The sequence below is a fragment of the Rhizopus delemar genome, genomic scaffold (assembly GCF_000149305.1).
Source record: "Rhizopus delemar RA 99-880 supercont3.11 genomic scaffold, whole genome shotgun sequence".
NCBI classification, from domain to species: Eukaryota; Fungi; Mucoromycota; class Mucoromycetes; order Mucorales; family Rhizopodaceae; genus Rhizopus; species Rhizopus delemar.
The window spans coordinates 1060738-1082924 of NW_027137837.1; the positions used below are offsets into that span (position 1 = coordinate 1060738).

Here is a 22187-nt window from a genome sequence, read left to right on the forward strand (position 1 = left end):
CACAATAGCTGAATAACAATTAAACAATTAAGTATAGAGTACACCTTTAAGAAGCATTCAAGATGGCTTTTTTTTTTTTTGAAAGAATATATATAAAAATAGCCATTTCATCAACATGAATAGCGTAAATGTAATGTCATATTTAAACTAAAACAATTTTAGAAATAAGCTAAATACATATAAATACAGCTCTCCAACTTCAGCTTTCTCACTGCATAGCTATTGTCCTAAACATGTCTTTTATTTCACTTATTCGTTCAAACCCTGCTTTAGCCCCACTTTTCGTGTTTGCTGGTGGAGGAGTAACAGCTGCTTTTACGTAAGCTTAGATAAATATTATATACATTCTCTAACCCTACTTGATGTTATAGATATTCACGTAAATAACAGAATGCACCTTTTCATTTTCTTTTTTTCTAACAAGTTTATTAGTTCACGTACTTCGAACACATCCTGAAGTTGAAATTGACAAGAAGAATAACCCATATCCCTGGCAACACATTCACCAAGACGAAAATATAAAGGTAAAGCATCATTGAGAAGAAAGAAGCAACAAATTTCACTAAAATTTAAGCTATATAGCTTATGCATACTCATCCCGATTTTTATAAACATCATGGAAATGATAAACCATCTTCTTATTAGTTTGTTTATTGATGATATTCCTTTATGTAAATAAACTCTATTTCTCACATATTCATCTGTGTACTTTGACGAGATAATTTTTTTTTCCATGAAAATCTTTATAAATGAGAATTAAAGTGTATGTAGACACGGTGAACACTCAGACAAAGCCAATTATCCTTGATGAAAAAAACCTGTGAAAGTTTTGGTATTCCAGTTCATGTTCGGAAAAATAATGTGGGCAAATGCTATAGTGTGACCCGGACCGGACAAATCTTAACTCTTGGTTTCTTTATTCAAACTAGGTCCTCCCCGTTTTTACTCTTTCTCTTTCTTTAATCCATCCCTTATAATCATGGTAAGATAAAACAGATAGGCATAAGTCATCCATCATGCTTACATGTATATAGTCTAAGAAGGCCGCTCCCAAGGTTGTTGAAAAAGTTACTCTCGGTCCTCAAGTCCGTGAAGGTGAACTTGTTTTCGGTGTTGCTCACATCTTTGCTTCTTTCAACGATACCTTTGTTCATGTCACCGATCTTTCTGGTCGTGAAACCATCTCTCGTATTACTGGTATGTTTTTATAAACGGATATAAAGGATATGCCACTTTTTGATTACTCAAAAAGTCGAGCGGCGTGTGTCTTGTTGAGAGTACGAACAAGTCTGTGGAAAGACTTGCTCATATCTCAACTTTATACACATCCCCCTCCTGTATACCTTCGTGTTTTGAAACTTATATGCATTGTGTTTGTGTAGGTGGTATGCAAGTTAAGGCCGATCGTGATGAATCATCCCCCTATGCTGCCATGTTGGCTGCTCAACAAGTAGCTGCCAAGTGTAAGGAACTTGGTATCAATGCTCTTCACATTAAGCTTAGAGCTACTGGTGGTACCGGTACTAAGACTCCCGGTCCTGGTGGTCAAGCCGCTCTCCGTGCCCTTGCTCGTGCTGGTATGAGAATCGGCCGTATTGAAGATGTCACTCCTATTCCCACCGACTCTACTCGTAGAAAGGGTGGTCGTCGTGGTCGTCGTTTGTAAGCGCATTGCAAACGTTTGTTTTATTATGTCCATTTCATATATACACAAATAAAAAGTACTCTTCATATGACATTATTTATTTAATTTAATAATAATAATAAGCACAGAAATAGTTTGTAACTAATGCTTTTTTTTTTTTTTTGTAATATCTGTATTTGTGTCCTAACTCATAAGTACAATAAAACTAATTTGGGCGTACTTCAGATGAGCCAATTTTTTAAAAGGCGGTCTGGATTGTTTGACAATTAGTGAAGAGCCTGTTTCTTTTTTTGTTGTCCACTTTTTTTTATTCTCTTTTCCTTTTACAAGTCTTTTTTTTTCATAAAGAAATGAAGATGACAACCAACAGATGTCAAGAAAAGAGAACGCCATCTATTGAAAATAACCTTAAATATATTGACACTGAATCTCTAAATACGGCTCATCGAATGAAAGATGTAAACCATACCAGAGGAATTCCAACTCTAAATGATGTCCATCGTTTTGAGCGTGCAAAGTCTAGTACAAAGGTAGGGTAAAAATAAAGGAAAAGAAGTTTTTTGATAGCAAGATTAAAACGTTGAATTCTACATAGCAAGAGCAGCCAGTAATAGAAATGGACAACAATGCTGCTTCACCTCATGAATCAAACCCCGACACACCTCCTATGATCACAGTGGATGCAAGCAGTAATATTAAAAAGAGAGGAAGAAAGAGTCAAAAACATCTATTACCTACCAAGTCATTTTTACCATTATTTTCAAGACACAATAATATTACTGGACACATAAAAAAGGTTCAAATTGGAAAATATTTAATGGGTGTTTGGTATGTAGCACCTTATCCAGAAGAATACAGTCGATTAGAAATATTACATGTGTGTGAATTTTGTTTAAAATACATGAAAAGCGGATACGTAGCCAAAAGACATAGGGTAATCACGATGGTAATAATCGAATTTAGATGACTTATTTTGTATAGTTGAAATGTCCAATGAAACATCCACCAGGGAATGAGATTTATAGAGATGGAAAGATATCAATATTTGAAGTAGATGGAAGAAAGAATAAGATGTACTGCCAAAACTTGTGTTTATTAGCAAAGATGTTCTTGGATCATAAAACACTTTATTACGATGTGGAGCCCTTTTTGTTTTATATTCTAACTGAATCAAGTCAGATGGGTTGTCATTTTGTGGGTTATTTTTCAAAAGAAAAGAAATCATCATTGGGTTATAATTTATCATGCATTATGACATTACCTTCTTATCAAAGAAATGGCTATGGACAATTTTTGATTGACTTCAGTGAGTGAATGGTATTCGTTATTTGCTCTTTTATAACCAATATTGTAGGTTATTTACTATCAAAAAGAGAAAAAAAAGTTGGTTCACCAGAGAAGCCTTTATCAGATTTAGGACTATTAAGTTATAGAAGATATTGGATAAATGCGATTAAAAAGTATTTAAAATACCACTCAGATCAAACAAGTATTGAAGGTAATTAATAACAAAAAGAGTATAATTTACTCAACAATACAATGATAGAAATAAGTAAAGAGACCTGTATTACAATCAGTGATATTCTATCTACGCTTGAATTTAATAACATGTTGAGAAAGAATAAAGAAGGTCAATATGAAATCATAATTAATAACGAATGCTATCAAGAACCAAAATTATATGCAAAAAATGAGTTATTAATTTGGGTTCCTTATTTTATAAACAGCAGAGAACAAGACTTGAATTCATCACAAGAAAGTAAAGTATAACAAAGTACTCTCTATGTAAGATTAACCTTTCAATAGCAAATAAAGACATGCCAACACCATCCACTACCTCATCCTTATCATCTGCTATCTCATCACCGTCCAGTTAATGAATAAAAAAAAATGCTTTTTACACTTAATTCATTATTTTAAATCTCGTGCTATTTTATTCTTTCTTTCTTGAACAAATGCTTGACATACAAAAACATTAGCTAATTTCTACCTTTTACCCGAGAACAATTTGTATAAACTTTAACAGTTAAAAATTATCAATGAAAGAGAGAGAGAAAAAGTTTTATTAATAACTGATCGAGCAAAAAGGTTCTAATCATGTATTCTTGCTGAGAAAGATTTGAGATGATTAAACTAGTTTCTTCAAGGAGAGTAAAATAAAAGCAATAACGAAAGCCTTTTTGTTCTTCATATTTTTATTTCAAGATAGCAATAATTTCAACTGGGAGCTCCTAGATAGCAAGCAGTTAGATTGGTAGCATAATTCTTCGGCTTGGGCATAAATGATTTGTAATTCATCTTCATAAATTAAAAGGTTTGAACCATGTTTAGGCTGAGCCTTTAAAGTATTCCTCATTAAAGATTGTAAAACCATTCTCTGTACGGAATACTCTATAAATAGAGATTGTTCCTCTGTGAAAATTTACAGTCCAAAAAATTATTAGCGGTGAATCACTTTTAAGCATTTAAACTAATTTATCTGCTTTATATAAGAAAATGACTTTTATCCTCTCGGGATTAATCAATATAACCGTAAAGATACAGGTTTAGAATTTTTTTTGTACCAACAAGCAGCCAAAACCAATGTGATCAAAGTAGAATTTTATTTATTTATGCAGAATTTTTATACTGATGGCATGAGTAGTGTTGCTATTTGGGCTATAACAGATTCAAAGGTAATAAAGGACGACGATTGTACCTATTCTCTGTTTAAACAGGTTTACCTGAGATATGAATACCTGAACACTATACTTGCCAGGCATTTCCAACCTAAAACTAAGGGTAGTTGTAAAATATAACAAATCTAATTGACAGATCATATACTTTCATTAGATCTCCTTCGAAAATCAATTTACTTCCGCCGCTATATATTTTTTACTAACTTTACTTACAGCAGCATTGTTTTTTTTTCTTTTTCTTTTGTTCACCGTAATAATAATTGCTTTAGGTATTCTAACCATATTTAAAAAAGAAAGACTGAAGATTTATTATTATTGTCAGCTGAACTCTTGCAAATAAGTCTTTGAAAAATGAAGATGAACTTATACTTTGTATTGCTGAATCATGCAATGCTATATTCGTAGAAGATTGCAACAGATGGGCTGAAATACTAACGTTTACACAGATGTACGCCTTCAGAAAGAACTTAATCATCTGTAATCGTTATACCATGATCCAAAAATACAAGACATTATCTAAAATAAAATATTGTCTTTAGAACCATCTCTCAATTCATGTTTAAAAATGCTTTTTTATCAGAATTTCTTAATTTAATTGAAATTGTCTAAAGCTTAAGCAAAGATACTGTACAATGAACTCCTTAATCTTTGGTTGCCATGATACAAAATTCGAGAAATAGACATTTGCGCTGGAGATTAAGTTGGTTACATCTTGATTAGTCTTGCCCTTGTTCATATCATCTTTTTCACCCGGTGTAGCCTATAACCCGTCTACAATCGCACAAACAGTTATAAATTCCAAACATGGTCAAAGAACTCTTATCGTTTCTTTCAAACAAATTGCCTTTTCAAAAAACGTGATCGCTCAGTACTGCATCTTCACGATTTATTTGCTAGACATTCGTATGCATTTTGCTGTACAAAATGGATTCGCTAGCCCACAACGAGATGCCTCTCCCACTAGCAAACACTGGACGCTAATTAGCCAACCAGTTGTATCAGAGCTAATTTGTGGAGTCTCCTATTAGACTATGAATAACGTCATATTCTTTTTCTTCTTCTTTACTCTTTTTGTCTCAGAAGATCTTTTAGTTTCTTTCTCTCCTTTTTGAATTGACCTGAACAATACTATATATTCAAGACGTTAGATGCTCAAAAAGGTCACACAAAATTTAATAATAAAAAAATCTGTTTATCTATAATAAAAATCAATTAAAACTCCATTTCATGCAACATAATACAATTGTATCACTTGTTTACAAAATAGAATTTCATATACAATAGCATATATTTATAACCTTCAGCCTTCATATTTAGCTTTGGAAACTTGTTGAGGCTTCAATAAATACAAACATACAAAATATATTGCTTCAATTTCAAAGAAGCAGCAGACTCATCCATTTTGACCTATGAAAAGTACTTTTCAGTCTGTTTGTTTTATTAGTCATAGGAATAGAAATCACTGTATATTTGTATTTTTGTTATTAAATATCAATAAAATGTATAAATATTTTATGCTTTATTGAAAATAGCTGGTTTTTTTTTTATACTTCATATGCTCCTGAAGTTATCTTACTTTATTACTTTTTTAAAAAAGATTTTCACATTATTATCCGAGTGCTTCAGTCCTAAAATTGATGATACTTCAGTTCATTTTATTCAAAGGAAGATAAAATTTATCTTTTATTTGGGAGCTTTGAACCACTACATAACATACAAGGTTGCTTCCTTTCCTGTAAATAAAGTGATTTTATTCCAATGCATTTTTACTAATAAACAATGGCTTTTTGACTGTATCTGAAAGTAGCAAAAGACTTATTATTTATGCGACATTCTTACCCTGGGACCAAAAAGGAGGTGGAAGTCAGCAGAAAAGGCTCATCCCTTGTGGGCTGCATAATCTTACTCTCAGAAATATCTGAGATAAAGCATAAAGCTATGAATATTAACCTTAACTTTGTTTATAATGTAAATGTTATGTCATAAAATCTGCTTTACATTTGCTGTACTCTTTATGTTATTATGGGTTCTTCTTTTGTGAGTAAAGTAGTGGAAAAAAGGAATGAATCGCCCCGTTTTTTACAGTATTTTTTTTTGTTTAGCCAATTGCTTTGGCTGATCAGGAGGCAAAAGCTTAAAACACTTGATGTAACACAAGTGTAATAAGTTTCTCTTCGTAAAGAATAAAAGCAACTTATATGACAATATAGCATAAGCTCTCATTTTATATAGAGTACATTTTATAATAAATTTGATTATTTGATTCAGAGACAGAGGGCCGTGTTATTACCCAATCAAAATTTTAGTGTTTTAAAAATGAGAACCACGAATATCTTTATAATTGCTTTATTTTTATTTTATGTTTCTAAAGCTTTTTAGAATTAAAAATAACAAGATATTACATTCGCTGTAAATGGCAAATGGATATTTATTCTAAGAGGGAAAAAAAAATGATTAAAGGTTTTTTGGGTACTTCTACCAATCAAATTATAAACAACTCTATTAACTCCGATAATCAACTCTATCCAATGAAAAAAATAGAAAAATTTTTATGATGGCTTATTTTATACGCGCCTTATTTGTAATTCCTCTTTTTTTTCTTTCTTTACACTTAAATTATTAACGTAAGTAGTAACTTTTTCATGAAAACAAAATTCAATTAAATCCTTTTATGCAGCATGGCTGACGAAGAACACACCTTTGAAACCGCTGATGCCGGAGCTTCTCTTACTTTCCCCATGCAATGTTCTGCCTTGAGAAAGAACGGCCACGTTGTCATCAAGGGCAGACCCTGTAAGATTATTGATATGTCTACCTCCAAGACTGGTAAGCACGGTCACGCTAAGGTTAACTTGGTTGCCATTGATATCTTCACTGGAAAGTAAATATCTTGACAAATTATATATTTTTTGTGAATAGACAGCTAAACACAAAAATATTTAAATAGGAAATATGAAGATCTTTCCCCCTCTACTCACAACATGGATGTCCCCAACATCAATCGTCAAGAATATCAACTCATCAACATTGATGATGGTTACCTTAGCTTGATGACTCAAGATGGTAACACCAAGGATGATGTTAAGCTTCCTGAAGGTGATCTCGGTGAAAAGATCCAAGAAGAATTTGATGAGGGTAAGGACTTGTTGGTAACCGTTGTTACTGCCATGGGTGAAGAACATGCTTTGACCTACAAGGAAGCTCCCAAATAAATCGCTTCCTTTTCATCTTTTTTGTATCATTTTATTAAAAAAATATTCATTTTAAACCTGCTTTAAAAGCAAACTTTATTGTGTATTTTATTACTGAGCCAAAAAAAAAAAAAAAAAACTTTATTTTCTAAATGAAATATGTAAACTTCAGTTGATACATGGATTTTAGATAAAACTTTAATGCTTGGCTGTATATAATTTAAGAAAGGAATACTAAAAACCATATACGGAGAGAACTAAAAAAAGATTATTGTTTAACCGAAAATAACAAAGTCATTTCTTGGACTATTTCTTTTCTTTTTTTTTTTTTTACATCCCACTACTATGATGCTCCATACTTTTTTGCTCAACTAAAATAATAACCAATATATCAAATTTTGTTGGATGATGTTTTTTCTTATGACAGTGCGTTTTAAGCTCTTTCAGATTACTATTCATAGCGCGGAAGAGCTCTAATCTGACCTGTTGAAAAGAAAGCGATAATACCTATTAGAGTCGAATGTATGTAGCGCATATCATTCCATTATGTATTAACATGCATCTTTCCGATGGGCGATCTCCAATGTTCTCATCGGACTGTATTACATTTTCACGACAAGTTGGACGAGTATGCCTGATGACAATATCAAGGCGTGGCGCTTTTGCTTGTTAACGCGGCATATGCTAGCATATCACTGTCATTACATTTTTTTTGTCTAATGGGAAGGATGATAGCATGTAAATATGTATCCTCAATAAATGGTATGTAACCTCGTGCCAGCTTGAGAGACTATATGCTTTATTTTTTGAGGCACCCATCCAAAGAAAGCATTTACAGAAGATCACTCAAATAATTTACAGCAAATGGGCTCATGGTTCGTGTTGGTTAATTTAATACATAGAAGCAAATTTTAAAAACAAGTTTTGGCACATGTAAAGAATATATATTTAAAATCCCTAGCCTTTACTAACTGATCCACAGCAGCAACCAATAATGGGCTTGTAAAAGCCCTTACATAACCACGTCATCTGAAAAACCAAAATTCTTTGTTTTATGCTGCAAATATGGAAGAAATCTGTTTATAACATGTTTTATTTAAAGCAACTGTTCATCTTTTGGCTTGCTGTCAGCACCTGATCATGATACTATAGAGTAGAACTATTAGACCCATCTAAATACCTTTCTAAGATAAATGTCAAAAAAGAGCAAATACCTAGGTTTAACAATAAAGTTCGATTGATACATGAATACATATCGGTTGACGTTGTGTCATGTTCCAGTATTGAAAGTCTCAGCTTGTTCGAGCAGCTACAGAGCCAAGTCTATTAGCAGAAATGTAATGCAAAATGTCTATAGCTTTCTCTTTATCGCATTTTGCTTAGATATAGTTATGCTCCAGTCTTCTCTGCTTCAGAAACTTTCATTTTCTTTCAGCGTTAGTTACTATTGCAGTTATGTTAAAGGTAGATGTCGATCAACTGCACTTTGTAGTGTCTCCTTTATAGTTGTTCAGCACAGTTATAAGACCCTTAATAGAAAGCTAGGAGAAATAAAAAGAGAGAATATAAAGTGTTTTTATTTTTAAATGCTTTTCTTTACGAGACTAAACTACAACAAGTTTCAATGATTTTATATAACAAACACTAAGGGACAAGTGCACCAACCGCATACCATAGTTTTATTTAATATACAAAAACAATATAGCAAGTATGGGCGCTAAGCAAAAAGAAAAAAAAAAGAATGGATGCTTTATTTACATTGATATTCATATGTTTTTTGGCATATAATGGTATTTTTTTTTAGAATCTATTTAACTGCAAGGCTTGATCATAATTGTATTCATTTGGATGAATGATGGGTTGTTCTAATGCTTTTGTAGTATGCATAGGTTTATGAAAATATTCGTTGTTTTCTTCTGGTAAAGATATGATAGAAGACGAAGAAGATTTGTTTGTACATCGAGATGATCGATTAAAATGTTTGTTGGACAATATTTTTCTGCTTGAGGAACTACTCTTTGAAAAATTAGAAGGGCGTCGTTGACGTTCACTATATTGCTGCTGAGATGATATGCTTTTAGTCGCACTCAGTGACTCCGCTGATTTATAGTTTCTGAGAAAAAAACGGTTACTGAGTTTGCTGTTGTTGCTGGGAGGTGAAATAGTGCTAGAAGATGTGCTTTCGCTATCATCGTCTGTTCTTGACATGTCAGACTGTCCATTGTGAGAGTAAAGGGAATTATCTGATACTTCAAGTCGCTTAAGCCATTTATCTAGCACGCTTACTGAATGACGAGATAAATCCTGTATACAATCTATCCAAATCTGTTTTTGATTCTCTGATTCCGCCTGTAGAAAATAATCAGGCCAATCGTGTTTGGTTTCATCGTCTGATATCAAACAAAAAGTAGATTGGTGGTTTTGTTTAATAAGCTCAGGTTGTACAACTGGAACAAGAGTATAATGATCTAGCAATATAATGGCTAACGGAGTTGATTCATTCTATTAAAAGTTTAATATGAAAACAGAAATCAATTGAAATAGTTCATACCTGATTTTTATAATATCGAAGCTCTTCATTGAAAAGTACAAAGTATCTTTTTTGAAATGATTTACATATTCCATGAGTTTGCTTCATTAGCCAGCCTTTCATATAAGCTGCTGATGTAGGACTTCTTTGAAGATTGCTTTTTACGGAATTAGCCATGTTTAGTAGTGAAAAGAAGGGAATAAAGAGAGAAAGAACTGGTATTTAAAAAAAGAAAAAAAAAAAAAACATTTATAATTGACAGAAGTAACACAAATGATGAAATTTTTCCCTCTTGTTGGCTTTCATTTATATAACGTTGCACTGTTTATTTTTATATAGAAATCATGACCAAAACCGTATTTACTATTAATATAATATTGAACAAAGAGGAAGAAAGTCCTTATTCGTATGATTTGATTATTCTTAAGATTGATAAAATAGAAAGAACACAGTTTAACGTAATAATTCCTTATTTCGAAATCATAAAAAATTTAAATAAGTGTGTGACAGATAGTGAAATTTGCTATCAGATACAAATAGTTACGTGAATGACATTCAATTGTTACAAAAACATGACATTTGAAGTCCATTGTTTTTTAATACAAAAATTGGGCATTTTCTTGCTTTCCCATTTATCTTTGTTCTTTTTTTTAGAAAGACAAAAAGTCCTTTTCATGCCGAAATCCAAACCATGTATGGAAAAATTAGCGGTGCTTCTCGGAGATAAACTTAGGAGGAGCATATGCGTGCGAATCAAAAGAAGAGACTGATGTACGTTTACCTTTTTTGTCCATATTGTTAGTTCAATACCAAAAAAAAAATAAGATTAAAAAAAAGAGAGTACAAAACATTAGCTTAATGAAAAACCATTGAGCTTTAATAGACGGTTTTAATACAAAGTAAATGAATTCAATATATAACTCATGAATTTTATATAACCATAAGAAAAAATTGACCTACAACATGAAAGTAAAAAAAAAAGATAAACTGAAGTGTGCATTTTTTTATATATGATGATATCATATAGGCTATTATGATATGAAATCTTCAATGTACTACTGCTCTTCCTCTCTGTTTTAAAGCAAAAATGTATCCGTGCACAAGTATTATAAATCCAATTAATCGCGAAAATTTGCCATTTTTGTAAACAGTTTTTCTTTTTCTTTCACAACCTTCTATAAATCGAAGTGGGCGTAGCAATCATGACCTGCTACGCATCGTGCTCAGTACTACGATTGTGCACAAAAAAGAGAGGAGAAACAATAAAGCTGTTTCTATTAAATGATGTATCACGTGACATTGGGCCAAGCAGCCGGAGTTGTATTGATCTTGTTCAGTTACACCTTTCATATCTCTACTATTACACATAAAATATTTGTTCAATTTCAAATAAAGCTTCTTTACTTTAGTTTTTTTTTAGTGCTCGCTTATCTGAAGAAATTAAAAATTGATAAAAAGAGAAACTGATTAGACTGATATTTTTTTATACTTGATTCAGATACATTTGTATGATAATAAAAAAAATGCTCGCATTCGTATTACATTCCAATATGCCTTAAAATTTTTTCATTGAGAGCGAGAACCATTCGATTAGAGTGTAAGTATATTGTTTAATTTCAAGGTGAAGCAGCTGCATTCATTTGTATTGTTTGTTTTTTGGAAATGGATTGCTCATTTAAAATAAACTTTCATTCAACTTGTGGAGACTGATTCGCTCTCTATTTCAAGCTATTCCACTCATTTTTTTTAGAGAATAGTTTACTTTTCTGTATGAGGATAAAAGGAATAAATTTGATTTCTTTTATTGTTTCTTCTCATCGGACATGCCATTTATCAGTGTCTTACATTGTCATCTTCTCCACTAAACAAGTTTTGAGTAGGACAAAGATTTCGATCATGAAAAAATGAAATTGATTTGTAGATTAAAAATATAGAAAATAAAGAATGAAAATAATATTGTGCTTCAGCGCTATAATCTTTAATCAAAATATACTTTAATAATCGTGATTTTTTAAAATAACTACAACTAGAAGCTTCTCAGAGTTCTCTCTTTAGTTTTATAAAAAAGCTCATCCTACAAAAACATGCAACTTAACTAAAACAGAAAGTGCTTGATCTTTAATCAGTCGTCTGCCCTGGTAAATCTGCACAAACTAAATAAGTTTACATTTCTACGTATACATACTACTCAGCAGGAATAATATTTAGTTGTTATTCATGATTATTTTTGGAGTACAACACCATGCTTAACAGTCTTGGACATGCTGTTGACTTTCCACTATTTTCTAATTGCATTTTTTTAGTCTAAAAAACATTCATATTTTGCAACAATCTAGTGGATTTTAGAAATGTTATATCTAGCGGATAGGGTATATTAATACTAATGAAGAATTTGAAAGCTGCCAACCCTGATCTGCCTTGTCTGAATTCAGAAATAGGATATACCATCAACGGCAGAGAACGACATCAGAGTTAAAATAGAAAAGAGATGAGCAAGCCGTTGCTTGTTGTAAAATATAAACAAATAGAGGCCAGTCTAAATAGATTTCCTTTTTTTTTTGTTTATTAATGTGTCTAATATTACGAAAGCAAAGATTGTGAGTAAAAACTAAAGGCTTAAGCCATTAACTGGATCAATAAAAATTTTCACTGTAGTTTCCGATTATATTATTAAAATAACCAAAAGAAAACACTGTTTAATTTGTACAATAGATTACCGCCATCGTCGATTGACGCAATATACCATTTGGATCTATAGTCAAAAACAGTAAGCTTTTAATTTAAATAAAGCACATCATTCGTTAATTAATTATACAAATTTTAAAAAAACATTGATGAAGCAAACGAGTTTATTAAAAACAACTATCCTTGAAGAAGAGAAGAATTCGCCAAACATTGGATCAGCAGTGCTTTTGATAACTTCACAGCACTTATGGATGGTGGGTTCTTGTCTTTAACTGAACAAACTTAGTCAAAAAATCACGGACACGTATGTATACATATTGAACGGTACTTTTCCAAAATAAAGAGAAGATTATAAAGGTAATGAGGCTGATGTGATATGCATTTAATACATATTCTACAACATTTAACCTAATAGTGTACAGAAGTCTTCTGTAGTTTTTTCAACGAGAAATTCAAATTGATCGCTCTCTGAAGCATCTATAAGAAAACTCAAGCCTTGATTCTACTGCCTATTCTTTTGCGTTAGGAAGAATGGAGCTGAAAAAAGTAGGCAGCATAAACGAAAAAATTATGCAATCTCTTGTGAAGGCATTACAAAAATACCGAAGTTTCTGAAGGACATACTCATAAAGCTAATAAAAGAAAACAGACAATGATAATAACAGACATCAATTATTAGTTTTATGATCTATGGTAACAAAACTATGCCAAAAAAAAAAAAATAACACTATGCACGTTGATGGATATCTTAGGAAACACAAGGTTTTAACTATAGATCATGATCCTTGATAACTCTTGAAACTATGTATGCAAATTGTTCCGGCACAAGCGGGTAAGATATCCTGGTGTAAAAGATCTCTCGTATGTAATGAAGCAAGAATGAAAGACATATGTGGTCTTTTAAGGCATCTTCTCTCCGTAAGAGAACCATGAACAACTTGATGATGCCTGTGTTATATGAAATCAATCCAACCCTGTTTGTGATAACGACTTGACCCCTATAATAATGCTCCCTTCTGCTTCATCTGAGACCGAATCCAATTGTTTAAAAACATAAATAGTAAAGAATGAAGAACGATGTTGTAAACTCACGCCCTACCCCAAAACTTGTTTAGTGGAGAAGATGACAATGTAAGACACTGATAAATGGCATGTCCGATGAGAAGAAACAATAAAAGAAATCAAATTTATTCCTTTTATCCTCATACAGAAAAGTAAACTATTCTCTAAAAAAAATGAGTGGAATAGCTTGAAATAGAGAGCGAATCAGTCTCCACAAGTTGAATGAAAGTTTATTTTAAATGAGCAATCCATTTCCAAAAAACAAGTACTTACTATTTTTTTTTATCGCTAGAATCGGACTGTTTGCGATTATTACCAATCACTCTATCTTCACTCATAGTAGGCAATACATGCTCAGGATTAAGTTCGGGTTGATATTGTGGATGACGTATCCTATTTATCTTGCTATGGTCGTTGCGGCCAGAGATACTTTTTACGTCATTCGTTGATGAATTGTCTACTGGCAATATAACAGTCGGTGCACCATGTCGTATGCCAGGTCTCACTGGATTGGTATTGGAATAACTATGAGCTCTTGAGAGCTGTGCAGATGGTTGATTTTTGTTGCTATTTTTAAAGTAATTTCTGGATAATGAGAAGCCCCTTTGAAGTGCAACCGTGTTTGGTTTTGATCGATCAAGATAGGCTCCCGTACGATCAAGGCTTTGCTGTGTGTTGGTCATAACCTTCTCTCTGAGGAAAGGTTGCTTCACATTAGCAGTAGAAGCTTGTTGATTTTGTGAAAGAACATTTGTTGGGATACTAGTAGGGGTATTTGTATCAGAAAGAGTATAACCGTGCGTTATCGGACCGCTCTTGGGGTCAGTTATGGGCGACACTACATTAGAATGATTCTGGATACATTGCGCTTGTATTTCTTGCTGTTGTGAATTGGTTGTAGTAGGGGATGGTAGCTTTTGTTGATGCGCGGAAGGAGCCATACCAATGACGGTTGTCAGCTTTGGGGGGTAATAATCGCTATTCTCTGAGTATTTGTTTGCAGATGGATCATTTGACGATGCTGAAGAGACTACTGGTTGTACCATAAGGTCATCCTTTGATGATACAGAAGCCAGTGATCCTGATGAAGCACTGTTGATATATAGCAAGTTACTTTGAGAAAATTGACTGTATGTGCTTTCCCCTTGCAAAGCCTTATATAATTTAGTTTCATTAAATTTCCTTGCTTTTTCTTCTGAGATAGGGAATAACATTTCATGATATAAAATCAAATCTTCAAAAAGGTCCTCAGGTGACCAATCGCCTGTGGTTGCTTCCTCGATTTGGTTGAAGTCGTGAAATATCACTGGCGTAAAGATAAGTGCAAGATTTTGAATATTCATCTTATTTATATGACTATTTGAGTTAACACTATAAAAACAAACATTAATACCATGTACATCTGATAATCTTAATGATTGAGATACATACTTTGCCAAGTGATGTATAAGACAATGTAACGTGTGCCTATGGGCAAAAGATAAAGTTGATAGCTTCATTTCTAATAGACCAAATCGTTGCTCCTGAGGAATGGTTTCTTTATAAAGTTAGAGTATGCATTAATATCATCATTACAATATGAAAATAGCTTTGATAATTTACTGCTATAAGCTAGTCTTGATTGAATATTAAAATCAAATAAAGGACGCTTCATTTCTCTAAAATAGGTTTTTAAGACTGTAGCAATCGTAAATACATCGTATTTGGAGTCCAAAATCACTTTATCTTCATCAAGCTCAAATTCATGCTTGAGTTGCTCGACGCTTGACTGTCTTCCAGACACTCTGTAAATACCTTCTTTTTGCAAACCTCCCATGCTTTCAATTGCTTCTATACATTTGGTTACAAGTACAGGGACTGATCGATTATGCTCAACAGCATATGATTCTAAATAGCCACCAAACAATACCTCTAAATATACTGAGAATCAGACATGATCTATCAACTGGGACAGCCTTATTTACCTCGACATTTTCCTTCCAAATAAAAGTTTTCATAACGAACAGGATTAGGGAGATTGTAGCCTAAAGATTGTTGATACGTTGTATAAACCTGGACATCAGTATCACTATCAATATTCATGACTGCTGAATATGATGCGGTTGTTTTCTACAAGCATATGAAGACTGAGTACAATACATATGTTATATATCATAAGGCTACTACCTCAGTTTCTATCCTCAAAGACTCCATTTCTGCCAATATAATACTTAGTAGTGATGATTTGATGCCTTCAGTTTTCATTTTTATGACGCCCTTCATTTGCTATATGATAAGCAATACTGTCAACAAAAAAAAGAACAAAAAACGATAAACGAAAGTTAAAATGCTGCTTTACCCAGTTGGTATCTTCCAAAGTCTTTCTTTGTCTTTTTCTTAATGCTTCTAATATCAAAATACCATTTCTGTATTCAGAGTCTGCATCTGTAATATCTTTTTTCATTCTGGCAACTCTGGACATTTGCTTATTTTGATCAACAGGCGAGAGATATGCTCCTCCAGTAGCCGCTATTGATCTCATCTGAGAGAATAATCCAGCCATACCCTTTTTGCTGTGTTGATCTCCAGTACTATCAATACTTTTGATTGATTCAGATTCACTAGATATTCTGTGCAAATCTAGTGATTTTCGATTGAATCCATGCTCATCATTACTATCCTCACCTAAAGAAGTTATTTCGTGTTGCTGTTGTTGTTGCTGTTGTTGTTGCTGTTGTTGTTGCTGTTGTTGTTGCTGTTGTTGTTGCTGTTGTTGCTGCTGTTGTTGTTGTTGTTGTTGTTGTTGTTGTTGTTGATAGTAATTTTGTGCAACCTTTAATTCTTCACATCTGTGATTATATGACCTTTGAAGCTATAAACATCACACAGAGTTAATATATTGTTTTTCTTCCTCTCTATTTCTTTTGTTATTTGCCTTGACAAGATCCTTATTTCGAAAGGTTGTATAATTTGTATTGGCTTCATGTAATTTTGCCTTGTATGTCTTTCTAGTTGCTTCTCCATGTTCCTGAGAGATAGTTATTTATTGAGAAAGAATATTATATTTTCCCTTTTTCCTCCACTGTGCACGTACTTTCAGCTGAACTAGTTTATCGATCTCTCTTCGGATAGTTTCTTTAATGCTTTGTCTACTTTCTACCAAGTCGTACATACTTGCTTCATATACTCTCAAAGCTTGTTGGAAAGTAAGTTGAGAATCTCGAGCTGGCATTTTATCAGATTCATATATGGAAGTAGCCTTTTTTACTTTTGTCAATGCTGTAATATATGCGTCTTCTGCTGCAAGTCTAAGAAATGATAGGTATAGAATTCGCTATAAGCTATAATAGTGGTACCCCTTTTTCTTTATACCTTGCTCGAAGTAAGTTGATAATTGAATCTACACCATGAATGTTGTGCTTAAATTCTGCATTTATAAACTCAAGTTGTTTGTCAATATTAAGAAGCTACTTTATATGGTTAATAAATACACCCTGACAAATATTCCCCCCTCTTTTCCATTTTTCTTTGTACTTCGTCGTCTGTTGGTTGCTGAGAAAGACTTTTTCCTCGTGCTCGGGTCATTTAAAGGACAAAAAAAAAAAAAAAAAAAGAATTGGTGTACAAAGTTAAATGGTAGTAGCGAGACTGAAAGATATGGATGAATAAAAAAAAAATCAGCCTGTTTTGGGCTATTGCTCAATTTAGCCACACGAATATTCTGCTAATTAAATATAAAGAACCAAGAATCACTATCGAGTATTTTTTTATGAATCCATATAACCATTATACATGTTTTTCAAAAGAGCTATTTATCTATATTCTTTTCTCTGTATATTGTTTTATATACCTTTTTTTGTTTATAGATTACACAAATGCCAAAAAATAAATTATGCAGTTATACGATATTTGCTTGGGCAAGAGATTATATAAGCGCAAGAAGCCCTATGACTTTGTTTATTACATGTAGTAACGGCCATCAGCTTGTAGCTTTCGCAATGCATCAACTTCAATATGCGGTCTAAAAGAAAAAGCTTCGGTTTGTATATTTATGCTTATGACGAGATTGGCACTTTCTATAAGAGTCATCTATCTATCTGTATGTTTACACATACTCATAAGATAAACAGCTGAATAACTTCCAAGCCTTTGGTTAGTAGTTACAATAATGGCGGTCATTTCAATGGCCAATGAGTTGACATTTACAAAAACTCAGCTAAAGATATTTGGAACCTCTTTATGTATAAACACGCTTAGGTTGGCCTCGTTTTTTGGCTCCATATCATGAAGCCATTCTATGAAAAATTGAGTGCCATTCACTCTCCTTATCGAGTGTAACTTCTCTTTGGTTTGAAGAAACAACAAGTTGTTCAACTTCGTTGGAACATACAGGAAGCAAGTACTTTTACTAAAAGGAACATTGCTTACTCAGTAACAGTAACTTTAAGCAACGCATATGTTGAACAATATAGTTATTGGCAGCGAAAAAGAGCTTACTGTGTGAGCTTTATATGAGCTATTGCATATAAAACGGAGAAGAACCCAAACATGTATATAATGTAAGTAAGTTACATTTCAAAACATAGCGAGAGGAATATAAATACGTTATTCATATCAATTTCAAAAATTTTTATGTATGTAATAGTAATAGGAAGACCTTAGTATGCTTGTTCTATATACTTCTCTAGTGAGTCACCCACGTTTGATCGATTTCGCTGTATGTCATGATCCAGGTCCATACAGAAAAATATATAATACCCATTATTGAAAAAGCACCATAAATTTTAAGTTATATACAGGTAGTACAAATAACTAAATTATTAAAGCACACATTTTGATAGTTAAAGTACACTCTTGTGTACTACCATTATTTTCGTAGTATAAATTAACAAGCTCCGGTTTCTTTAGCGTTTTAATGAAGAGAGTTGAGCTTATTATTTGTAGGAAGGACGTTAGCATGTTTAGGGTATGTGCGGATATAATAACATAAATAATAACAGCTCAAGTCAATAGAAGGATTTCATCTATATTTTTAAATACTCTAAACTATATTGTTTGATTCCGTAGACATCAATTCCAAAATCAATTTGGCCTTCAGCAAATTGTAACATTTGTAATAAGATTCAAAATACAGATTGTCACCTTTTTTTAGGGAAAAAAGAAAAAAGATTAAGTAAGCAATAAAGCTACCATAAACGTAAACTAATTAAGAAAATGAAAGCAAGTAATTTCCAAGCCAGTGCAATTAGCACGTATTTGTTCATTTAGATATATAACGGCTTGATTTATCTTATTGATTAGCAGTTTGCAGGATTCTAGGGTCTCATTATAATTGTTATTATTCTTTAAAGCAAGTCTTTGGGCTCTATTGAACCCGTTTAGTTAAATGGGAAATGAACAAAGTGATCTAATTTAATAATTAAGGTTTATGTGTTTCCTACAACACGATTTCGTGTACTTCAATTTTTTTTTTTTTTTTACTAAATAAAAAGAAGTTGATAATTTAGATTAAGTGCAACCTGACAAAATGCGAAAATCATGCAAAATAGTTACACAGGCCCGCTTATGCTATTATACTTAATATTGCATAGAACCCCTTTTTAAGTACAATAGGATGAAATATATTAGTCTTACTAAAAATGATTTTATAGTATTTCATAGAAATACAATCAAGTTTTATTTTATATTGGTAGATCAAAGAACAATATAAAGAGGAGAGCAAATATTGATATTTTAATTTAAGACAAATATGTAGACTTTTTAGCCATTATTATGTCCTATAATAATAGTAAGCTCTAGCTTCAAATGTTCTAGTGTACTCGATTTTGATGGAATACTTTAATAAATACTTTATTATTTAGCTCCTTGAGATGTTTTTGATTTTTTTTTATAATAAATGAGGCCCTTCCGAGTATAAATAAGAAGTAAATGTTAATAAGGACAGAAATTACCTAGAAAGAGTTAAATACAGCAAATTAGCTTTGTTTTATTAAATCAAACTTTCGATAGACTTTAGAAGAGAAACAAAAGCTTACATTACTATAAATGTTAGTTAGTTATAAAAGAACAGTAAACAATTTTAATACAATTAAAAAGACACATTCAAACAGCAAAGTAAAAGTCATAGGAACAAAAATAAAAATTGCATAAAAAATGTAATAGAAATGGGAAAGATAAAAGTAAAAAGAGTACAAACTTAAACCATTTACGTACATATTCTTATGTTTACTGTACGATAAAAATCAATAAAACGATAATAAGGATATATCTTCTAGCTCATATCACAAAAAAAAATCGTTTCGCTTTCATAATCCTGTAGCAGCTCAAGGGCTTGCCCGTTTTTAATAGCTTTCTAACTCCCAAAGATTTCCATATAAATTTTTTATCGAGGATGTTGGGTTTTTTTTTGGAGGGCAATGTTACTATTTTATATATTTATTTCTCTTAAAGATATATGAAAAACTATTTAATAATCAAAATCCATTTAACAAAAGCGTTTAAGCACGTTTTTTCTTTATCATTTCAACAGCATCTATGTCGGCACCAAACTTTCTTTTAATGTTGACAGGAGTTTCAGCCCCAAAAAAATACAAATCTTCCAGCTTTCTGACACACGACATAGCAACATACAGTTGGCCATGAGAGATCATATTATCCAAATGGATTCCCACACAATCAATTGTTGCGCTTTGCACTTTGTGGATCGTAGTGGTAAATCAGGAACAATTGGGAACTGTGTTCTTGTATAACTAGTGCCAGGCACTTGACGACTGATACGCTGAATCCAATAAATTGCATCATCTCCGTTTGGTAATCGTTTCTTCAAGCAGACGTTTTCTTCCTCCATGTATTCTACCAAAGCAATGGTACCGTTGACCCAACCAGTGGGAACATGTAGATTATGAATAAGCATTACTGGCATATTTGGCTTGATGAAGAGACATTCGAGGAGTCTTGTTTCTCTCAAAGCAATTTTAGCTGTACGCTGATTATCGATATAAGAGTCATGTGCTTGAAATTCAGTGCCAGCACCTGGAAATTGCACATAGCCTTTTTCATTTGCACTTGCAACCCTTTGTCTTGTGGTATAAAGTCGTAAGCAGGAAAGAGGAAGTTGAGGCTTGTGAACACTTCTTTCGTTTATGAAAGCGACAACAGATTCATCAAACTGATAATTGCGTACTTTATTGAGAGTCTCCATGAAACTCTCATCTTGCTGGCGGACTAGGTCGTGGAGACTATAACGAAGAACAGCATTGAAGATTTCAGATTCCCAAACCTTGCCTTCTTTTTGCTGAATTGGAAGCAGCTGAGCGGCATCACCGAAAAAAACAGCCTTGACACCACCCATAATTGTTGCCCTTTGTGTTGTTTTTACTAAAGCATCATTGATTGATTCAAGGAGCTTAGCACTTATCATGAAGTATTCGTCAATTAGAAGCATGATCTTGGAATACAACTTCGCATATTCGTCCAGAATCAAGAAATTTGGAACAGAAGATACATTGGTTAGACCAAAAAATCTATGAATCGTTTGACCCGAAACATTGTGAGCAGCAACACCTGTTGGCGCCAGCTTGAAGACCTGTTGTTGAGAAACAAGCAAAATTATTTATAACATTTCTTTCATTAAAATAATGTCTTTTAATATAGTTACCTTATACTGTTGGGGTTTGTAATGTCTTTCCAACATTCTCAAGACATATGACTTCCCTGTTCCGGTAGCCCCAGAGACAATAGCAGTTGAGTTTAGTTCAAGTTCAGTGATGATTTGTGAAAAAATACTTTTCTGACTTTGATTAGCCATATTAAACATCAAATTAAGTTCTTCACGACAGACATCAAGACCTCTTTCAACATCAACGATATCTTCCAGCGATTCAATATTAATTCGTCTATGTGTTTCAATAGAACTCTCGTTAAGTAAGTGTTCGTAGTAATCTGCATGTTTAAAGATAATTGTTTAGTTCTTTTTTTTTTTTTTTTTGTAAAAAAACACTATATACCTTTATATGACCCAAAGCGCTCCATTTCATTTTTATATGTTATTTGGAAAATGGGCAACTTCAAAACTATCTACTGATAATAGAAACTTTCGCCATTCATTTCACTTTGGTTGTATGTTCTCCAAAAAAAGAGGTTTGTCTTTTATAAGCTTAAAAGTTAAGCGTCTAAAACATGTGACATACTCTGGCAATGATTGAGGGTAGAAGAGACGTGTTACATCTCTTACTGTAACACTCCTTAGATTCTTGTACACTCTTTTATAGAAGCAAAAGAATTGAGGCATTGTAAGCTCTGCAGCACCATCTCGTTTTTCATATATTTCTAAAAGAAAGTTAGACATCAAAAAACTCGCAAAAACAGATTCACATAAATAAACAGTTTACCAACTGGAGTCAAAGAAAAAATTTGAG

At 32.5% G+C, this 22187-nt stretch overlaps 7 protein-coding genes across 7 annotated transcripts; 4 read left to right on the top strand and 3 right to left on the bottom strand.

Moving 5' to 3' along the window:
• Positions 1 to 233: 233 nt before the first annotated feature.
• Positions 234 to 645, top strand: RO3G_13084 (uncharacterized protein; the record flags this gene model as incomplete). The annotated part of the gene is made up of 4 exons (XM_067667668.1): positions 234 to 319; positions 372 to 379; positions 433 to 524; positions 583 to 645. The coding sequence occupies 4 exons, from the start codon at positions 234 to 236 to the stop codon at positions 643 to 645; spliced, it is 249 nt and encodes an 82-aa protein (XP_067523769.1).
• A 742-nt stretch (positions 646 to 1387) lies between these two features.
• Positions 1388 to 1666, top strand: RO3G_13085 (40S ribosomal protein uS11; the record flags this gene model as incomplete). Its single annotated transcript, XM_067667669.1, has 1 exon — positions 1388 to 1666. One exon carries the CDS (start codon positions 1388 to 1390, stop codon positions 1664 to 1666), a length of 279 nt encoding a protein of 92 aa, XP_067523770.1.
• A 595-nt stretch (positions 1667 to 2261) lies between these two features.
• On the top strand, positions 2262 to 2630 carry RO3G_13086 (uncharacterized protein; the record flags this gene model as incomplete). Its single annotated transcript, XM_067667670.1, has 2 exons — positions 2262 to 2473; positions 2627 to 2630. 2 exons carry the CDS (start codon positions 2262 to 2264, stop codon positions 2628 to 2630), a joined length of 216 nt encoding a protein of 71 aa, XP_067523771.1.
• A 4371-nt stretch (positions 2631 to 7001) lies between these two features.
• Positions 7002 to 7535, top strand: RO3G_13087 (eukaryotic translation initiation factor 5A; the record flags this gene model as incomplete). Its single annotated transcript, XM_067667671.1, has 2 exons — positions 7002 to 7204; positions 7271 to 7535. 2 exons carry the CDS (start codon positions 7002 to 7004, stop codon positions 7533 to 7535), a joined length of 468 nt encoding a protein of 155 aa, XP_067523772.1.
• Positions 7536 to 9314: 1779 nt separating this feature from the next.
• On the bottom strand, positions 9315 to 10221 carry RO3G_13088 (uncharacterized protein; the record flags this gene model as incomplete). The annotated part of the gene is made up of 2 exons (XM_067667672.1): positions 9315 to 10016; positions 10066 to 10221. The coding sequence occupies 2 exons, from the start codon at positions 10219 to 10221 to the stop codon at positions 9315 to 9317; spliced, it is 858 nt and encodes a 285-aa protein (XP_067523773.1).
• A 3842-nt stretch (positions 10222 to 14063) lies between these two features.
• Positions 14064 to 16333, bottom strand: RO3G_13089 (uncharacterized protein; the record flags this gene model as incomplete). The annotated part of the gene is made up of 6 exons (XM_067667673.1): positions 14064 to 15162; positions 15223 to 15328; positions 15394 to 15702; positions 15756 to 15815; positions 16002 to 16056; positions 16130 to 16333. The coding sequence occupies 6 exons, from the start codon at positions 16331 to 16333 to the stop codon at positions 14064 to 14066; spliced, it is 1833 nt and encodes a 610-aa protein (XP_067523774.1).
• A 4083-nt stretch (positions 16334 to 20416) lies between these two features.
• On the bottom strand, positions 20417 to 21577 carry RO3G_13090 (uncharacterized protein; the record flags this gene model as incomplete). The annotated part of the gene is made up of 2 exons (XM_067667674.1): positions 20417 to 21355; positions 21428 to 21577. The coding sequence occupies 2 exons, from the start codon at positions 21575 to 21577 to the stop codon at positions 20417 to 20419; spliced, it is 1089 nt and encodes a 362-aa protein (XP_067523775.1).
• Between the last annotated feature and the right edge of the window lie 610 nt (positions 21578 to 22187).